General features: G+C 37.0%; 1 protein-coding gene across 1 annotated transcript in view; it reads left to right on the top strand.

The window, feature by feature from the left end:
- Positions 1 to 21,620, top strand: part of PolA2 (DNA polymerase alpha subunit B) — a 349,615-nt gene that overhangs the window by 327,361 nt on the left and 634 nt on the right. Inside the window, exons 4-7 of the mRNA XM_067760902.1 lie at positions 4,255 to 4,570; positions 18,500 to 18,987; positions 21,120 to 21,323; positions 21,387 to 21,570. Of these exons, the coding sequence (XP_067617003.1) occupies positions 4,255 to 4,570; positions 18,500 to 18,987; positions 21,120 to 21,323; positions 21,387 to 21,570 (1,192 nt within the window). The remainder of the gene's footprint in view (positions 1 to 4,254; positions 4,571 to 18,499; positions 18,988 to 21,119; positions 21,324 to 21,386; positions 21,571 to 21,620) is intronic.

Below are 21,620 nucleotides of genomic sequence, written 5' to 3'. Positions count from 1 at the left end.
CTCATCCGCGAGTTCATTCCCTTCAATGCCGCTGTGCCCAGGGACCCATCAAAGAGAGACATTGAGATGACTTATAGAAGCCAGAGAGGCTCTACACGATGTCCGATTTTATCATGTTGTTGTTGTTGTAGCAGTGCTTGGCCCCACCTAATAGTTGCGACCGATCACAAATTGTCATCAATATCCCCTGTCAGGGTTGATTCTGGATAGGTAAGAGTTTAACCTGTTACAGTATCCAAAACGAAGTTGAGCTAGAGTGACTCGCGTTTCGCTGGGGAGTATGCGTTCCTCTTCCGTAAGTTTTGGGTACTGTTCTTTGAGTACTGGATTCACCGGGCAATTCCTGGCATAATGGTCCGACGCCTGTTTGTGGAGTTCACCAAGGACCTGCTTGTTGTTGTTGTTGTAGCGATAAGGTTGCTCCCCGAAGGCTTTGGGGAGTGTTATCGATGTGATGGTCCTTTGCCGGATACAGATCCGGTACGCTCCGGTACCATAGCACCATTAAGGTGCTATCCCGACCATCTCGGGAACGATTTATGTGGCCACATTAAACCTTCAGGCCATTCCCTCCCTCCCCACCCCCAAGCTCCTCATGGAACTTGGGGTCGCCAGAGCCTCGTCTGTTAGTGAAACAGGATTCGCCGGGGGTAGGTGAGGTTGACTGTTGATTGAGGGTTTGGAGAAGCTATATATTGCGCTGGCAACCTGAAGGGTTGCGCTACACAGCCCCTTGAATCTGGTATTTTAGTCGCCTCTTACGACAGGCATACCTACCGCGGGTATATTCTGATCCCCTAACCTGCTGGGGTATGTTTTTTTTTTGCTTCATACGGCTGAGTTCTCAGGTGCCGTATTTCCTCAAAATGCTTACGGAGATGACTCCTTAAGTCCCTGAGCGGTGTTAGCTCATCAATCAGATGACTGTTGGGATGCCCAGGTTTCTGGGTATTCAACAGGAACTGTTTGGTTAGCATCTAATTTCTCTCCCTGATGGGGAGTATTCTCGCCTCATTATGTAGATGGTGTTCTGGGGACATAAGAAGACAGCCCGTGCGGTTCTGAGAGCAGTATTTTGGCAGGCCTGTAGCTTCTTCCAGTGGGTAATTTTTAGGCTTGGCGACCATATAGGAGACGCGTAGCATGCAATCGGCTGGCCAATTGCTTTGTATGTGGTAATGAGCGTTTCTTTGTCTTTTCCCCAAGTACTGTCAGCAAGGGATTTGAGGATTTTATTACGGCTCTGGATTTTCGGTAAAATTGCGGCTGCGTGCTCACCAAAATGTAGATCCTGATCAAACGTCACACCCAAGATTTTGGGGTGTAGGACAGTCGGTAGTGTAGTGCCATCGACGTGGATGTTCAAAATGGTCGACATTTGGGACGTCCACGTTGTAAGTAAGGTCGCGGAGGATTTAGTCGGTGATAATGCCAGGTTTCGGGAGGCGAAAAAACTGTCGGCCTGGGCCTGTGGCCATTATTGTGTAGTCATCAGCGTAGGAAACGATAGTAACTCCTTCTGGTGGCGAAGGTAGCTTAGATATTTAGAAATTAAACAAAAGTGGCGATAGGACACCACCCTGCGGCAGCCCTTGTTTAATTCTTCTTGGTTTTGATGTTTCATTTCTAAATTGCACCGATGCCTGCCGACCACCCAGATAATTTGCGGTCTACCTTTTAAGACATGGGGGAAGGGTAGACCCTTCCAGGTCTTGCAGTAACGTGCCATGATTGACCGTATCAAAAGCCTATCAAAAGGTCTAGCGCCACGAGTACGTTCTATGGTGGGGGTTGCGATTTTATCATGTTGGACTCTAATACCCTTAAGGCGGCTTGGCTGTCAACAAAGATTGTTACGTCGGTGTTGGAAACCGCACTATCTTGGAGTAGCTTTGCCGCTCTGTCTATGGCATAGAGCTCGGCTTGGAATACACTGCATGCGTCAGAAAGTCGGAATAATTGGCTTAGCTGTAGATGTGTCGAGTACATCCCAGCTCCAGTTTCCTTTTCCATTTTCGAGCCGTCGCTGTATATTGTGATGCCCCTGCCATAGTCTAGGCCTACTTCCCATTCCTCCCTTGAAGGGTATCGTATGTTCTGAACTTGGAAGTCCAAAACCCATGTGATGTGGTCTGTTTTCGATGTTAGGTCGGTTATTATTCCGTTTAATAGCCCCTTCGTCATATCGTCCAGAATCGGCGCGTGTCCGTGCTTAGCTGTTTTCCACATGTTGGATTCTCTTAGTCGTAGAGCTCCTCTAGCGGCTAAACCCTGACACCTACATAGCACTCGTGCTTTTTTAGATTTCAATGAAAGATCCTTTGTACCCCTTCATCCCTTCGACGCTAATTTCTTCTTAATATCGTTATTAGTTTACTGAATCTAAATTGCATAAATTCCATTCTCTTGTTTATATATACAAGTTAAAACAAGTAAGGACGGGACTGTCTTCGGCTGTGCCGAAGACTTCATACCTTTGAAGCTTCTAGCCGTAAAAAAGGGACAAAAATTACAGTTTATAAGGGGTATATAATATATACACCACCGATCTCTGTGATTTTTTCAGACAACAATACACGCTATATACGTGAGCATTTGGTGAAATTTTAAGCTTCTAGCTGTTAAAATGGGACAGAAGTTGCGCAAAGTTTCTTATCTGAACAATCGGTTATATGAGATATATACTGTATATATCACCGATTTCTATGATTTTTTCAGACAACAATATACGCTATATACGTAAGCAATTGGTGAAATTCGAAGCTTATAGCTGTTAAAATGGCGTAGAAATTGCGAAAAGTTTCTTATTTGAACAATCGTTTGTATGAGATATATACTATATATATCACCGTTCTCTATGATTTTTTCAGACTATTGTTGTCTACCTTTACCTACCTTTATCTACCTTTGAAGCTTCTAGCCGTAAAAAAGGGACAAAAATTACAGTTTATAAGGGGTATATAATATATACACCACCGATCTCTGTGATTTTTTCAGACAACAATACACGCTATATACGTAAGCATTTGGTGAAATTTTAAGCTTCTAGCTGTTAAAATGGGATAGAAGTTGCGCAAAGTTTCTTATCTGAACAATCGGTTATATGAGATATATACTGTATATATCACCGATCTCTATAATTTTTTCAGACAACAATATACGCTATATACGTAAGCATTTGGTGAAATTTTAAGCTTCTAGCTATTAAAATGGGACAGAAATTGCGCAAAGTTTCTTATCTGAACAATCGGTTGTATGAGATATATACTATATATATCACCGATCTCTCTGATTTTTTCAGACAACAATATACGCTATACACGTAAGCATTTGGTTAAATTTGAAGCTTCTAGCTGTTAAAATGGTGCTGAAATTGCAAAAAAAAAAAATATATGTAGTATATATACCACCATATATATACTATATATACTACCGATCTTTATGATTTTTTCAGACAACAATATCTGCTATATACGTAAGCATTCGTTGAAATTTGAAGCCTCTAGCTCTTAAAATAGGGCAGTAATTACGAAAAGTTTCTTATCTGAACAATCGGTTGTGGGCATATATACTATATATAGGACCGATCTCATAAATTTTTTCAGACAATAATATGTGCAATATACGTAAGTATAAGGTGAAGTTTGAAGCTTCAATCTGATAAATTGAGGAAGATGTGACAAAAATCATCTTTTTCTGAAAAATCTGTTGTATGGAGGATATATGCTATAGTGGTCCGATCCGGTCGGTTCCGACAAATGTCTAATCGGACACCCAAATACACCCGCTCACCAAATTTTATCAAGATATCTCAAACTCAGCTCTTCATCCTGATTATTTCGGTATACTTAATGGTGGGTCTACCTATTTTCCTTTAAGGACTTACAATTTTGGGATTCGTGACGAAATTTATATACCATTTCATTTTCATGAAAGGTATAAAAAATCACAGCAGGCTCTCATGTACATTAGTTTGGCTTTATTGAATCTGACATTTACGTGGCATATAGTCCATAGTTGGCCTTAAGCATTTCCATGGCATTCCTTTTTTCCTAAACACAATTTTTGTGATCAAATAAATTTTTATTATAACACCTTTTTCGGTTAAAACCAAACACCCACATATTCATTGCTTCAACGGTAATCTTTCGTTATTCATTGCCTATTGATATGAGCTTATATAGACACCACACACATACTCACTCACCCGAACATGCATACTAAATTTGTTCCTTATTTTCGCTCTCGTAACAGTACTGGTACACCACGCACCCACAATGCTACAGCAGGCTCCGGCAAGATCGTTTACACATTTGGCAATCCAACGCTTATCGGTACCGTAAAATGGGCAACAACACACCAAAAGAAAATTCATGTTAAACAACTACAACGACATAATGGCAAAACACTCGATGAGCCCACTAAATCCAATTATATGTATGATTGTTTGCGCGAAAGGTGTGATATCGCAGCTGATCGTATTTTTCACATTGGCAAAGCTATATGTCAAAAGGTGTTTGGCACAAATCCGGACGATTACGAGTTGAGTCAAGTGGACGAGCATTCACAGGTGAGTGGGTGGATGTAGCAAAAAAGGCGTTGGAGAACGCAGGCGTAGGATTGTGGGCATTGGAGAAATGGTCCGTATGTCCGTCCGTAACACGATAACTTGAGTAAATATTGATATATCTTCACCAAATTCTGTGTACGGGCTTATATGGAGCCAGAATAGATTGATATTGAATATGAGCGAGATCGGACGATAACTACGCCCCATATCGAAAATTTTAAAAAATGGAAAAAATTATATAGTTCAAACACGAATACCGCTAAGGTAATGAAACTTGGTAGGTAGATTGGTTTTATGACGCAAAAAATAAATTCCAAAAAAAATTTATACATGGGCGTGGCATCACTAGCGTTGCCAAATGTTCCGTATTGGCCGGGACATCCCGTATTTTTCACAAATTTTAAGTGTCGCGCCGGGAAATGCTATGTCCCGGCATTTTCACAATATCAAAATTAATAAATTATAATCTGCTACGAAACATGACCATATTTGCGCCTTCGATTGTATTCAGCTCATTAGCATATTGCTTGCAACTCTGTAAAGAAGAAAAATTCATCCCGACTGTGATTCTGAATATTGTCAATAGGGCCGTTCCATTGGTTTATCGAGCTCTGGCTCTGGCTCAAATCTCATTGGAACGATCTGGATCAATTTTATGAGAGCTGGCAGCACTAATATAAAACATCTGTTTTGTAGAAATTAAGAAGAAACGTACACAAAATTTTAAGATACTGATAGAATTATTAACATTTAAATAGTTTCGCACGTAAGCAAACTATTTATTTTCCTTACATCATCTTTAAGTTGTTTACTCTTTCAGTGTTTTTTCTTTTAAATATGGCGAGATCTTTTATGTATACACAAATGTACACGTATTTAGTTCAGTGCTACAATGGCTCAACTATATGGTTGGCTCATCTCGCCAGCTGATTTTATTTTTTTCATTTCACTGAAGTAGGGATTGTGCGAAGGAGATGGCAAACTTAAAAAGAAACCAACGAATTTACAACATTTTCTTACTACTTACAAATGCTGCTAAGTTTTATGTTTGCATTCCTTCCATTCGTCTAACACCAACACGCTAATTTTGGCAATGTGAACAAAGGTATGTTATTGCTGTAGATATGAGCCAACCATATAGTTGAGCCATGAGTGCTACCAACTCAAAAGTCGTTAGCTGTCAAAAAATCTACTACAGAAAATGAAACGAACAGAATTGCTAAAATTTGGAAGTTTATCAAGCCATAAATCAAAAGCCGTTATAGAGATTACATTGAAATTTGGCAGAGACACTATCAAGACCACGCCCACTTTCCCTAAAGGTCTAACTTGAGCAAAGTTTGCAATAACTCTATGGTATTTAACTACATTTGACTAATATTCTATCTCATTAGTGGTGTGGTTGAGCTAAGAACAAAACTTAAAAAAATTTTGAAAATGGGCGAAGCCCGCCCCTGTGTTTCTCTTTCCAAAATACTTTTAATGCCATAAAAAAAAAAAAAAAATGTAAGGCGCGATAACCTCCGAAGAGATCTAAGGCCGAGCTTCTCTTCCAATTTCCGTCGTGCTCCTCTTGATTTTTCCCTACAAATTGGTCGGACGGGACCTACATGTTTTATGCCGACTCAGAACGGCATCTGCAAGGCAGATGAGTTTTCACTGAGAGCTTTTCATGGCAGAAATACAATCGGAGCGCTTGCCAGACACTGCCGAGGGGCGACCCCGCTTAGAAAAATTTTCTTCTAATTGAAAAATCTTATTTCTAAAATTTTGATGTTGCTTTGCCCGGGAGTTGAACCCAGGGCATACGGTGTGATAGGCGGAGCACGTTACCATCACACCACGGTGGCCGCCCAATGCCATAAGTCGGACAAAAATCTCGCAATTCGAACGAAATTTGGCATAAACATTTTTTTAATAGCTACAACGAGCGAAATCGCCTGAAAGCCACTCCTACTTTTTATACACAACTGTACTTGTACACAGGGTATTATCGCTTTGTTTGGATAACGGTTGGTTGTACAGGTATAAAGGAATCGAGATAAATATAGACATCCATATATCAAAATCATCAGTGCCGAAAAAAATTGATCAAGCCATGTCCGTCCGTCCGTTAATACGATAACTTGAGCAAATATTGAGATATCTTCACCCAACTCGGTACACGGGCTTATCTGGACCCAGAATAGATTGGTATGGAAAATGAGCGAAATCGGACGATAACCACGGCCACTTTTTTAATATCGAAATTTTTGAAAAATGGAAAAAATGATATTGTGACGAATATTACCATCTCTAAGCTGTACTAAGTAAATGCACAACAACAAAACATTAAAGCAAGCTACATAAACACATTAATCATCATTTACCCACATACATGCAAGGCAACGAAGAGATAACTCACACACAGATGTAGTTAGTCATCAGTCAAAGTAGTACTTACATATACACACGCATCTGGCTATCCAAGAGACTATAAACTACAAATATACATGTACATATATGGATGGTAACCAAGCATGAATTTCGAGAAGTTACTAGACCTTAGGAGAATTGGGTGGACGAGACAACAGAGATTATAAAAACAGCGAAAGCTGAGTAATAAGTAATCAGTTTGATTTAAGCACGCTATCAGTTGTGAAGTATAAGTGTTATTGTGAAGTATCTTAAAGTAGTCTAATAAAGACCATTTTGCATTACTAAATATCGGACAATTTAGCGATTCGAACGTGTTCAGAAGGTTGGAAATAAGCGGAGTTTCACTAAATTCGTTACAATATAATTCAAAAACGAATAACGCTAAGCTAATGACCTTTGGTAGGTGTTTTGGTTTTATGACGCAAAACATAAAGATATTACATTGAAGTTCATTAGCGCTAGCCTCTGTATCCTTTTTGTTTCTTTTGAATGAAAATGAGTTCCGAATAGAACCATATATATATTATTGCGCAGCCTTGTAACACTTGGAACCACAAAGCAAACAACAACAGCATTTCAAGTGCACAGCTGGGTATATAATGTCCGGTTTCACCCAAACTTAGACATGCTTCTTTGTTTATATTCAATTTAACACAGTTCCACAAATTTATCATACTTTTAACAAAACTGTCACCCCTATCTGCACTTCGAATACGTTCCCTTTCTACGCTCCGTTTTATTCGAAGTTGGGTATTCTGCATTACGACGGAATCGTAACGTGAAGAGGAAGAGCAAATAATTCTTCGAAATCAGCTGTTTGTACGGAATTTGTGAACATTGGAACAAAATAAATTAAAGAAAATTTGTAAAAAACACTGAAAAACGTTTATATTTTATTATCCACGCCATTTTGTACAAAAAAAAAAGCAATAGAATATATTGCCGCAATGTTATATTTTTTTGAGTGAAGTGCTTTCATAATTGTATGTGTGTTTTTGTCGTTCTTTTGGCCAATTCCCTGCCGTGGCCACCAAGTTTTGTTAAAACGGATTCCTGCACGAATAAAGTTGACATTTTCTGAATTTTATGGATGCTAATTTCATTGCACTGGCCTAAAATACTTTATGAATATTTATTTATTCTTTCCGCAAGGATTGTTTACGTTTTCGCTTCACTTTCCTCTACTCCGGCAGCTTGCTTTGGCATATAACTGGACCCAACGAACAGACAGAAATTATAGCTAACTGGAATCAATAGCCGCGGCATTATTTGTGGAGTTGGAAAGCAACGCATACGAAAATGGCGAAAATGGTGAGAATGGAAAGGCAAATATTGCGAGATTTGTGGAATCCATTTGAGATGAGTGACGAATTGTAAGAAATTGAACTTAAAAGTGGTAAAGTTTAATGACTTATTTTCTTATTTAGGTTCAAAAAAAACTTTCGACTTAATAAGGATGCTTTCAAGTATGTGTTAGATACTTTTGCGGGGCAAATACGTCCAAGGACTTCGACATCGACATGTTGTTTTTGACCTGGACACATAAAAAATAAACATTCTTCGTTTCTTAACAAGTTTTACTTACATTTTTGTTAAAATTCTGTTATAAATTAATAAAAAAATAAAAAGAAAATATTTTTTCCCGCCAACAAATTTGCAACTTAGAAAAACGGAACTACGATCGAAATGCAGAATACACAAAATCGAACGATTCGAAGTTGGATCGAAAGAGATTGAAACACAGAATACCAAAATTTCCAAATCGAAAAAATTCCAATTCCGTCGATTTTGAGATCATTATCAATCTTCAAATCATTCCGCACGCATTTGAAGATAATTTCGGGATTATTTAAAAATAATTTAGGCAGGGTTCGAAAAAATCATATATGTAATACTCCTATATTGCTAATAGAAAATGCTCGCAATGTGTTTTGAATTCGAAATCAAAACAAGACAGCCTATACAATTTTTGTGATTGTAGCAGCATAAGTGTGACAAGACAAAATTTAAATTTAGGTACATTCGATTGTTGAATACAAAAACAAAAACGTTTAAACAGCAATATATCGGCGCTCTGATGTTTGGGAATGTACCTACCCAGCCAGCATTTCTTGAAAATTTTGATCAAAAAAGCATTTTCTGTTCGAAAATTAACGTATGGTCGGGAGAAAAATGTACCATAAATGTGATTATTCTTGAATAATCATTTATGATTCCTATTTCGAAACGCTTTTTATTCATATTTGATATCATTGTAAAATTGAGCTTTAATAGTTTTAGAGTAATATTTGACTGCTTTTCACAATCATTTTCTGATCATATTCGTGAATATATTTCAATCGTTTTGGTTGAGATTTTTGAATCATTTTTGAATGCATTTATTCTTCATATCTCATTCAAAATAGGATACTACATAATAATCTTATTTCATCATGGGAAGAAAGCATGCGAAAGTGAGCTATTCGAACCACAGCTAACTCGCAAACAAACTTGACCGATATACACCTGCGACTACAACATCCAACAGCAGCATTATCGTCTACATCGGAAAATACGGATACGATACGGGATGTTGAAGCCGTATCCAGGTATGTCAAGATATTTTCACTTACCTGGAGTTCAAATAGCTCACAACCTTTGTCCAATCATTATGTATTTTCTGGGCAGCTGAAGGGGAGAAATGGTTGGGGAAATCTTCGTCCACGAGCAGCATTACATTATTTTTGTCTTGAAGAATATCTTTTGCATTAATAATAAAATTTTTATATATTTTTTCTTAGCTTCATGATTGAAACAATATGTGTATGTGAAAAAAATAAAATTTTTAATGAAAAGTAAAATTTCAACAAGTATAAAATTCATTATTCAGTCAACAAATATATTCAAAAAAGATTCAGAAAGCTGAAAGAAAAATTATTATAAATTTTTGATCACCTAAAGTAAACACATTTGATTCAAATATGATTCCAAAATGTGATTGAAAAACTATATTCAGTTTTTGATCATCAAAGGTAAGCATATTTGATTATTCTTTTTGTTGGTTATTATGAAATATTAATAATTAGTCATTAAAGGACTTCAAAAATGATTCCAAAAAGTGATTGAAAAATGCTTTTTAGTTTTTCATCATCAAAAGTATTCATATTTGATTATTTATTTTGTTTAATTGTATGATAACTCATTATTTAGTCAGAAAGAGTAATCAAATTGAATTGATATGTAGGGAAATTCAAGATTGAATCACCTAAATGCTGAGTGGGTAGCCTTTTGTAGAAATATATTGTTTCCATTTCTATTTTCCAACTGACATTTATTTCAGAAAAAGCGTTTTTTACAAATTATTTAAAATCTATGAGCACTAAACTAATCGAATACAATTATAACAAGTATAAAAATTGAAAAGTATAAAACGTTGTTTAAAGCTGCAATTTGTAGTGCCCTATTCAAAGTTTGTTACACTGCTCTCCATTAAGTCTGATCGTCCCGATTAGACATACAATTCTTCGACCCATATGGTGCCAATCTTTCCAAATGAACTACTTTGGCTTTTCCTTGTCCGGGCTGGCTTCGCTTTATACGGTACACAACGTCGTTCAATATTTTAATAACCTTATATGGACCTTCCCACGAGCTTGCAGTTTTGGAGAAATGCCTTTCTTTCTCTGTGGATTATACAGTAGTGCCAAGGCACCTTCTTTGAACCCATCTGAATTTACAGCTCTATCAAATCGATCTTTCATCTTGTCACTCTTTATCCGCATATGTTCCCTCACATTACGATGCAACTCATCCATTTCACTCTGCACCATTTCCCAATAACTGTTATCTCCCATTGCAGGGGCAACACCTTTCCCAAATACTAAATCGCACGGAAGCCTCAAATCGCTACCAAAAAGTGTTCTTGCAGGCGATTGTCCGGTAGTCTCGTGCACAGCGGAGCGATAAGCCAATAGGAATATTTGGATGTGTTTGTCCCAATTTTGTTGACACGTCCCCACTACCTTCCGCAAGTGTTCTTCAAAAGTACGGTTAAATCTTTCAACCATTCCATCTGACTGTGGGTGCAGAGGTATTGTGCGCGTTTTCTTAATTCCCAACAAACAACACATCTCACTGAATACTGCGCTCTCAAAGTTTCTTCCTTTGGCTGAATGTATTTCAATTGGCACTCCAAACCTGGCTACCCAGTTTTGCACGAAAACCTCTGCAATGGATTTTGCCTCCTGGTTTGGTAACGCGTAAACTTCCGGCCATTTACTAAAGTAATCCATAACGACTAATACATATTTGTTGCCAGAGTCACTAACTGGAAACGCACCTGCAACATCCATTGCGACTCGCTCAAACGGTGCCCCCGCATTGTATTGTTGTAATTTACCTCAACTTCTGGTGTGTGGACCCTTCGCTACCATACACCGTGCGCAGTTTCGAATCCATTCTTCAACTGATTTTCAACAGTTTACCCAGTAAAATCACTGTTTAATTTTCTCCAGGGTTTTAGTCACACCCAAATGACATCCACTAGACCCGTTATGGAATTCCTCTATTACGGTTTTAACTCTGGATTTTGGAACTATGATGAGATTACGAGTATGTTTTCCGTCTTCACTTTCTCATACGCGATGAAGAACTCAATCAATTATTTTAAGGCTATTCCACTGGACCCAGTATGCCTTAGCCGCAGAACTTTGTGGTGCAGTTGCAGTTTTAGATGGTCTATCTCCAGTTTCTTTGGCTTCCATAATTTTTCCTATGTCCACATCACTCAGTTGACTATTTCTTATTGCGCTGAAAGTCCATTCATCATCGGGTTGTATTTGCACTAGCCTTATGTCTATTTTTCCTTCGGACCTTTCAACTTTGGAACAATGCCTACAATCCATGGCACACGGTTGTCGCGATAGCGCATCGGCATTTCCATGTTGTTCCCCATTACGATGCTCAATATCAAATTCATAATTTTGCAGCCTTTCAATCCAACGTGAAACTTGTCCCTCTGGTTGCTTAAACTGGAGTAGCCATCTCAATGCTGCGTGATCTGTACTAAGATGAAATCTTTGTCCATAAAGGTATTTGTGGAAATGTTTTACACAGTCCACCACAGCTAGCAGTTCTCGTCTTGTCACACAATAATTAATTTCTGCCTTTCCAAGGCCCCTGCTATAATACGCGATCACTTTTTCTTAACCATTTATTATCTGGGATAATACTCCTCCTATACGATATGCCCTAGCGTCTGTATCTAAAACGAACTTTTCTCCCTGCACCAGATAAGCTAGCATAGGCGCGGTACAAAGTAGTTCTTTCAGTCGCTGGAATGCTTCCTTTTGTTCCTTGTGCCAGACAAAGGTGCAATTTTTCTTAGGGAGATTGTGAAGGCTTCGAGCAACATTGGCGAATCCAGCTACAAAACGTCGGTAGTACGTACACAGTCCTAGAAAACTTCGAACTTCGTGCACGTTTTCCGCTCGGGGCCAATCTTTAACTAACTGTATCTTATCCTGATCTGTCTGAACACCTTCAGTTGTCACCTTATGTCCAAGATACGTGACCTCTGACTGGAAAAATAGGCATTTCCTCGGATTTAATCATAGTCCTGCGGATGCTATGCGCTGAAAAACTTCTTCTAACTTTTCCAAATGGTCATTGAAATTTTTACCCATAACGTTGATATCATCCAAATAGACTAAGCACGTTTTCCAATGGAGTCCTTTCAGCACGTTCTCCATCAGGCGCTCAAAGGTTGCTGGGGCATTGCATAACCCAAATGCCACAACCCTTCACCAATGCTGAATGCTGTCTTCTCACGGTCGCAATCCTCAATCTCCACCTGCCAGTAACCGCTTTTTAGATCCATTGTTGAAAACCATTTCGCGCCGGATAATGTTTCGAGAGTATCATCTATCCGTGGTAAAGGGTAGCTGTCCTTTTTCGTGACCTCGTTAAGCTTCCGGTAATCAACACAAAACCGAGTGCTACCATCTTTCTTTTTAACCAACACAACAGGTGAACTCCAGGGACTTACTGATGGCTCAATTACTCCATTTTCCTGCATGCCCTGTATAATTTGTTTTGCTTCTTCATGTTTTGCTAGTGGAACTCTGCGTGGAGCTTGGCGAATTGGTTTTGAATCTCCTGTATCTATTCGATGCTTCACAATGGCAGTTCTACCAGGTTTCCCACTGCCCACAGCGAATATGCTGCTGTATTTTTCCAACAATCCCTTCCCACTCAGCATTTAGGTGATAAAATTTTGAATTTCCCTACATATCAATACAATTTGATTACTCTTTCTGATTAAAAAATGAGTTATCATACAATTGAACAAAAGAAATAATCAAATATGAATACTTTTGATGATCAAAAACTGTATACAGTTTTTCAATCATATTTTGGAATTATATTTGAATCAAATGTGCTTACTTTAGGTGATCAAAAATTTTTAATCATTTTTCATTCAGCTTTCTGAATCTTTTTTGACAATCTTTGTTGACTGAATAATGAATTTTATACTTGTTAAAATTTTACTTTTGATTGAAGTTCTTATTTTTTCGCATACACACATTTTTTCAATCATGAAGTTCAGAAAAAATATATTAAAATTTTATTCTTCAAGACCAGAAATAATGTATATACTGCTCCTAACAAAAGATGTCCCCAACCATTTCTCCACCTTCGGCTTCCCAGAAAATACAAAACCAACCATTAGACAATACAAAGGTTGTGAACTATTTGAACCCCAGGTAAGTGAAACTCTCTTGACATATGTACCTGGATATGGCTTCAACATCCCGTACCATATCGTATTTTAAGATGTTGACGATCATATCTGATGCTGGATGTTGTAGTCGCAGGTGTATATTGGTCTAGTTTGTTTGCGAATTACCTTTGGTTCAAATAGCTCACTTCCGCATGCTTTCTTCCCCCGATGAAATAAGATTAGTATGTAGTATCTTATTTTGTATGAGATATGAAAAATAAATGCATGATAATCGCATTCAAAAATGATTCAAAAATCTCAACCAAAATGATTGAAATATGTTCACGAATATGATCAGAAAATGACTGTGAAAAGCATTCAAATATTAATCTAAAACAATTAAAGCCCAATTTTACAATGATATCAAATATGAATAAAAAGCGTTTCGAAATATGAATCATATATGATTATTCAAGAATAATCACATTTATGGTACATTTTTCTCCCGACGATACGTTAATTTTCCCACAGAAAATGCTTTTAAATTTGAACGTTTTTAATCATCTTGGGGTATGATATTTGAATATTTTTTGATCAAAATTTTCAAAAAATGCTGGCTGGGTTAACTTTTACCCTATAATTTTTTTCAAACCAAGCAGCCAAGTCTTTAAAAAGCTAGAAGCCTCTCCGCTTGCTTCCTGGAATCCGTCGCATCCTGTTTGAGGGCTCTCGCAATTCACTATGGCTTCCACAGGCTGGCATTTCCTAATTACAATCCCCTTATTCAAATAACTGTTGAACTAAAATTATTTAGTACTCTTACCGGAACCCGAATATCGTTTCCAGTATGCACCAGCGTTCTTGCAATGGCTTCACTTGTGTTTCCTTCAGCAGCTTCAATAACGCAAACTTCGCCGACTCCGCAGCTTCCTTCCACATTATTCCATACAACTGCTTCGGACTTTGGGGGAATCCGTTGACGATGACTTAAGCTGACCTTCCGTACCTGAATACTGTGCGCACACCCGGTTATAAGAGGTATCTCAATATTTTGACACAATAGCAGTTTCTTTTTCAAATCCAACGTAAAACCATGATTCAGCATAAAATCTACGCCAATTATAAGTTCATCCACGATTTCAGCTACTAAAAATGTGTGATAAACTGACAAAGCTCCAATAATAACATTGCAAACTACCCTACCGGTAATTGCAGCTTCCTCACCTGTAGCAGTTCGGAGCTTGAACCCAACTAATGGTTCTACAATACCCTTTACCAAATTTGACCGGATGATTGAATTCGTTGCACCTGTGTCCATAGTAAGTACCATGCATCGACCATTTACAGTTCCCCTCGCCGACAAGTTATTGCTTTCCCGTCCAATATGCGAAACGGGAACTATGGAGCATTCTGTTGTGGGAACCAACTCAAGCTCCTTTGAGGTGGTTTGTTTTAGTTTAACGGCTGCTGTTTTGATATCCCCATTATTAGTTCCACCGCTTTGTCTTCTTTCACCAAAGCTCACCTTGGATTGGCCTCGTGTTGTACTACAATTTCGTGCAATATGGCCAGTCATCCCGCAGTTATAGCACTTGATATCTGCACTGCTGCGCCGGTTAAACTTAGATAAGGTCTCTTGTATTACATCTTTTATGGTTGCCTCCAGGGAGTTAGACTTTTCAATTTCAACCTGATGAGCTTTGTGTGCTGGCTTGCTCAGAAGATATGCTGTCTCTTGCGTCAGTGCAAAAGATACTGTTTCAGCAAACGTTCCTTTCGGTGTTGAGTACGCTGCTCGTTTCGTGTCGGAATCTAGTATACCTCTCACGAATGCTTGACACTTCATATTCTCTATGAACTCTGCAGATTCCTTAGTGTACGCTAAGTGCGCTAGCCGTTCGATCTTTGTTGCGTACTCCTGCAGAGTTTCACCTACTTTTTGGAAGCAGTTAACTAGTTCCATTTGGAATACTTGTTGCCTATGGTCACTACCATAGCGCCTTTCTACTGCCGCCCTTAAAGCATCATAATTACCCAGGTCGACTTCCGGAACGGACTGCAGTACTTCAGCAGCAGAACCTGTAAGTGAAACAACCAATGCAGCGACCTTGTCTGCGGTACTCAAACGATTTGCTGTTGCTGTTGTCTCGAACTGAAGCTTAAAGATTGTGAAAGGCAATACCGTCGAAATTTGGAGGCTTTACTTGGAACCCACTGAATAAAACGTTGGGATGAGTTGATTGTACCTCTTCGAGAAGAGTTTTCATTGCATCTACTTCAGCTTCAATACTTCCTGCTTTCTCTTGTAATTGTACAATTTGTGCATCTCGCGTTTGCAGTTGTGATGTTACATCCAACTTCTGTGCTTCTAGCTGGGAAAACATTTGCGAAATGCGAGTATCCAGCTGCGAATTTATCTGCAACGACACCTCCGATGATATTTGAGAAGTCAACTGAGACATCTTTGACGAAATTTGTGATATTGCATTCATAATCATATTCACGTCCATACCTGTTGAAGAACTCATAGCTTCTGCTTTTTCCTCAGTTCCAGTGGGGTCGCCTCTGTTTCCAGCTTGAACACATATTCGTCCACACTAATGTTCTCCGACTCCATAGCTTCACGCAATCGTGCTTGCAATTCTATTTTATTTCCAGAAGTAGATAGACCACGTTCCTCCAATTCCTTCTTGAGTTGGGGAATCTTAAGCTCACTCAACTTTGCCATCTTCATAAAAATAAAATTATTTTGACTATCCCACTTCGACACCAATTGTTACGATTTCTATTTTCCAACTGACATTTATTTCAGAAAAAGCGTTTTTTACAAATTATTTAAAATCTCTATGAGCACTAAACTAATCGAATACAATTATAACAAGTATAAAAATTGAAAAGTATAAAAAGTTGTTTAAAGCTGCAAGTAGTAGTGCCCTATTCAAAGTTTGTTACAATATGTAGTAGTATTACATATATGGAAAAAATTCATTTATGAATACGAAAAGTTATTGACGCGTTATCGACTTTTGTCGGTTAAAATTGTTACGGAAGAGTAATCAATTTATTTTTGAAAAGTTTATCGAAAAAATATCGATATTTTATAGAAAAGCTATCGATTTATTATTTATTATATCGATTTTCTATCGAAAAGTTATCGGCTTGTGGAATTTATAAACTTTTAATAGTCGATATTACTTCGATAACAAATCGGCAATCATCAACATTCGATACCGATAACACGCCGATAGGAAATGTATACCAAACGAATAACTCGTCAATACCGGTTTCTGTCGATAACAAACCGTTAACACTCCGATAACAAATCTATAACAAGTATGGTTTCGGTCTCTCACTTTACCTTTTTGTTTTTTTCTTTGCCTCGTAACAATAGCTATTGTAGACAGCTCATCAAAAATAAAACTACAAAAGTAGATCCGTATGATTTTCCAAAATCTCTACATAGATTTGATTTAAAAACAAACAAATTAAACAAATTATTATATTTGTTAGTATTAATTATTAGTTTGGGGTAGTACCAATACCAAAAGTACTAAGCATTCGATTTGTAAAAGTATCGGCAGAACTATTCTGACAAGTACTCAATATGGACTCAGTACTTGAAAAGTACCCGGTAACTGAGAATTTGCTTAATCACAGTATCTGGAAATGTTCACTACGGAAACAAGTACATAGAGCCCACAAAGTTCGCGGCACTATAAAAGTACTCAGTATTCAATAGTACTAAGTTTCGGATAACTACATCGAGACTTATAATCCAATTTTTTTAGAATGGATTGCAAGATTAGTGCGTTTTTCACTAAGCAAATTTCCAAATTAGGGAATATCCCGATGACATGAATAAAAAACCTTTCGCTAGGGGGCGCAGGGATAGCGATTTTCAAAAAAAAAATCGTATGACTGGAAATTATGTTTTCGAGTTTTAATTACCTTACCGATAACTTAGATACCTAAATCTTTGAATATAGGACTCATTAGGTTGTAATAAAAATTTTTCTATATATGTATTATATTTGAGGTTTCGGTGATCGGCTTTTAAGCAATATCTACATAGATCCGCGCGACACCTAGCGGAACTTTTTTCTCATGTGTTAAATTGTCATTGAACACTGAACCACGTTTTACATTTTAGGTCTCTAGCTCACAGGGATATTGCTTAAAAGCCGATCACCGAAACCTCAAATATAATACATATATAGAAAAATTTTTATTACAACCTAATGAGTCCTATATTCAAAGATTTAGGTATCTAAGTTATCGGTAAGGTAATTAAAACTCGAAAACATAATTTCCAGTCATACGATTTTTTTTTGAAAATCGCTATCCCTGCGCCCCCTAGCGAAAGGTTTTTTATTCATGTCATCGGGATGTTCCCTAATTTGGAAATTTGCTTAGTGAAAAACGCACTAATCTTGCAATCCATTCTAAAAAGTTTGGATTATAAGTCTCGATGTAGTTATCCGAAACTTAGTACTATTAAATACTGAGTACTTTTATAGTGCCGCGAACTTTGTGGGCTCTAAGTACTTGTTTCCGTAGTGAGCATTTCCAGATACTGTGATTAAGCAAATTCTCAGTTACCGGGTACTTTTCAAGTACTGAGTCCATATTGAGTACTTGTCAGAATAGTTCTGCCGATACTTTTACAAATCGAATGCTTAGTACTTTTGGTATTGGTACTACCCCAAACTAATAATTAATACTAACAAATATAATAATTTGTTTAATTTGTTTGTTTTTAAATCAAACCACTTTTTATTGTTGATGTAACTTCAGTATTACTATCCTTATAGGAACTGACAAAAACTATCGGCACAATTTGTTGCGATCACGAGGGTCCACTAGATCCTTCATCCACTATGTTGGCTGGCACTGATGAGGCACGTTGCCTAACTGTACGCTTGAATCTTTCCAAAGCAAAATCGGTCGCTGTTTTTCCTGGGCAAATTGCTATATTATCAGGCAAAAATCCAAAAGGTGATACTTTCATTGTAGATGAAGTTCTAGCCGAACGACAGCTTAGCCCTCCGACACCACCACAGCTGACGGATCCATTAAGTTTTGTAATTGTTGCCGGTCCTTACACGCATGACGATGATTTGGTGTATGAACCATTACACGACTTGATTGCATACTTAAAGGAGCACAAACCCGATGTTTTAGTATTGACTGGTCCATTTTTAGATGCGGAGCATAAATTGATAAGCGAAAATATAACATTGGCTGAATCGTTTGAATCATTTTTTGAGAAAATGATTGCGAGTATTGTGGATGCTATTGGGTGAGTATGAAATATCGAAGTGGCTATGTTTTTGAATTTTTTTGTTTTGGTTCGGAATAAAGAAAAACCGAATTTTATAATTTTTAAGCAAATTACAATGCAAAAGTTTCCGAATTGTCGAAAATACAAAGAAATACCGAAAAAGAGGGAAGAAATATCAATTAATCATACCGTTTGCAAATAAATTCCCGTGTAAAAAATTAAAAACAGAAAAAAATTGAATCTACGGTCTGTGCCTTAAGCCGTGACCACAAAAAAATGGAACTTTTGTTTCGTTTCATAGAGACCTCGAGAGGAATTCTTATTCTGTGAAAGGATGAAATGAAAAAAATGTATTGAAAGGTATGCAATTTTTTCACCTCATCTTTACAAAGAACCAGAATTACCTGCCTGGCCCGGTTTTCGATTTAGGCTCTGAAATCGAATACGAGAAATTTAAATCGGTAAGGGTTTAGATTTGAAAAATGAAACACTCAATCAATTTAAAAAAAGTTTGTAAACAGTTGTTTAGCTGCTTTGAAACTACACAATTTTAAATGATTACAGTTTTGTTTTTTGAGAATTTAACAGTTTGGAACGGTTATTGTTCTGATTCTAAAAAATTTCTCGGTTTACTTACTTAGGGCTTTGCAAACTTACTAGCTTACCTGGACCCAGAATAGATTGGTATTGAAAATTAGTGAAATCGGATGATAACCACGCCCACTTTTTATATATACAAAATTTTGGAGAACACAAAAAACCTGATAATTTAGTAAATAATACACCTAGAATGTTGAAATTTGACATGTGGACTGATATTGAGACTCTTGATAAAAATTTGGAAAAAATTTTAAAATGGGCGTGGCACCGACCACTTGTGATAAAATCAATTTTACAAATATTATTAATCATAAATCAAAAATCGTTAAACCTATCGTAACAAAATTCGGCAGAGGTTGGCTTTACTATAAGGAATGCTTTGAAGAAAAATTAACGAAATCGGTTAAGGACCACTTCTATATAAACGATTTTTAAAAGGATCGTGGTCGAATAAAATAAGATATATCTTTGCAAAAAAAGCTTTATATCAATGGTATTTCATTTCCCAAGTGGATTTATAACAATAAATAGGAAAAACTTCAAATTTTAAAAAATGATTAAGCAATTTTCAATGTTTCGTGAGCCATAACTCGAAGAAAAATTAACGGATCGTAATAAAATTGGGTACACAAATTTTCCCTATAGCAGGAAATATTTCTAGGAAAAATGGACGAGATCGGTTAAAGACCACGCCCACTTTTATATAAAGGATTTTTAAAAGCGTCGTAGACGAAAATAATAGGCCATATCTTAGCGGAAAAGAGCTTTGTATCAATAGAATTTTACTTTCTAAATTGGATTATAACATTAAATTGGAAAACACGAACATTTTTGAAAATGGGTGTGGCACCGCACCTTTTATGACTAAGCAATTTTCTACACACATATTTTTCTTATAACAGAAAATGTCTAGTAAAAATGGACGGGATCGGTTAAAGACCACGGCAACTTAGATATAAAACAAGTATAAAAGGGTCGTAGACTAGAATAATAAGCTATAACTTAGCAAAAAATAGTTTTGAATCAATGATATTTCACTTATCAAGTTTTATTGTAAGAGGAAATGGGGAGACATTTTTTTTAAACGGGCGGTGCCACGTAGAAAAGTAATTTATCTGAAATGAAATGTGCAATTGAAGCTCACACTGAGTATATAATGTTCGGTTACACCCGAACTTAGGACACCTTTACTTGTTTTTTTTTTTTTTCAAAAATTATGCAATTTCACCAAGTTACGATTTCGAAGTTAATCGGTATCGATTTTCATTTTTACGGTTTTCATTTTAATATCATTCATTCTTTAAGATATTACAATTAAGGTTACAAGAAACTTAAAGTAAAAGCAAAAATCAATTAGAAATTTACTGTGAAAACCAGAACGATTTACTTCATTTCGTTTAGCATTTTAGTTTCTGTAATATATGTATTTTTATCCGAAAAACAGCTGAGCTCTTCTTAGATTTTTTTGATCTCGTCCGAACCAGGAGAAGGGTTGTAGCTTTGTTAGCTTTGTAGTTAAAAACATTAAATTTTTACCATTTACCTCACAGCACAATGACAACAATTTTAATAGTCACATCGCATAAGGATGCACATGCGGACGCTGTTTATCCAACCATGTCAGTGCCGTTACGGAAAACATATCCAAATGTGCATGTATTACCCGATCCATCAATGATCGATTTGAATGGCATTGTTGTTGGAATGACATCAACGGATATAGTGCAGCATATGATTTCAAACGAATTGGCATTGTAAGTTATTAATAATACTTAACACAAAAAACGCAAAATAAATAACGTAACTTTCTGTTCTAGCAACGCTGGAGATAAAGTAAAACGTACCGTCAGTCATCTTTTCAATCAGGGTTCATTCTATCCTCTACAACCAACACCATGTGACGAGCTGTGTTTTGATAGTTTCTTAGCTGCAAGGTATGCTAAAATTGAGCAAATTCCAAATATAATCATATTGCCATCGGATCAAAAATGTTTCATTAGGGTAAGCATAACTCAAGTATTCATTATAAAATTTCAAGTTATTAACATATC

Source organism: Eurosta solidaginis, chromosome 1, assembly GCF_040869045.1.
Source record: "Eurosta solidaginis isolate ZX-2024a chromosome 1, ASM4086904v1, whole genome shotgun sequence".
NCBI classification, from domain to species: domain Eukaryota; kingdom Metazoa; phylum Arthropoda; class Insecta; order Diptera; family Tephritidae; genus Eurosta; species Eurosta solidaginis.
Note: the sequence above shows the minus strand (reverse complement) of the source record. Positions and strands in the feature narration are given on the sequence as shown.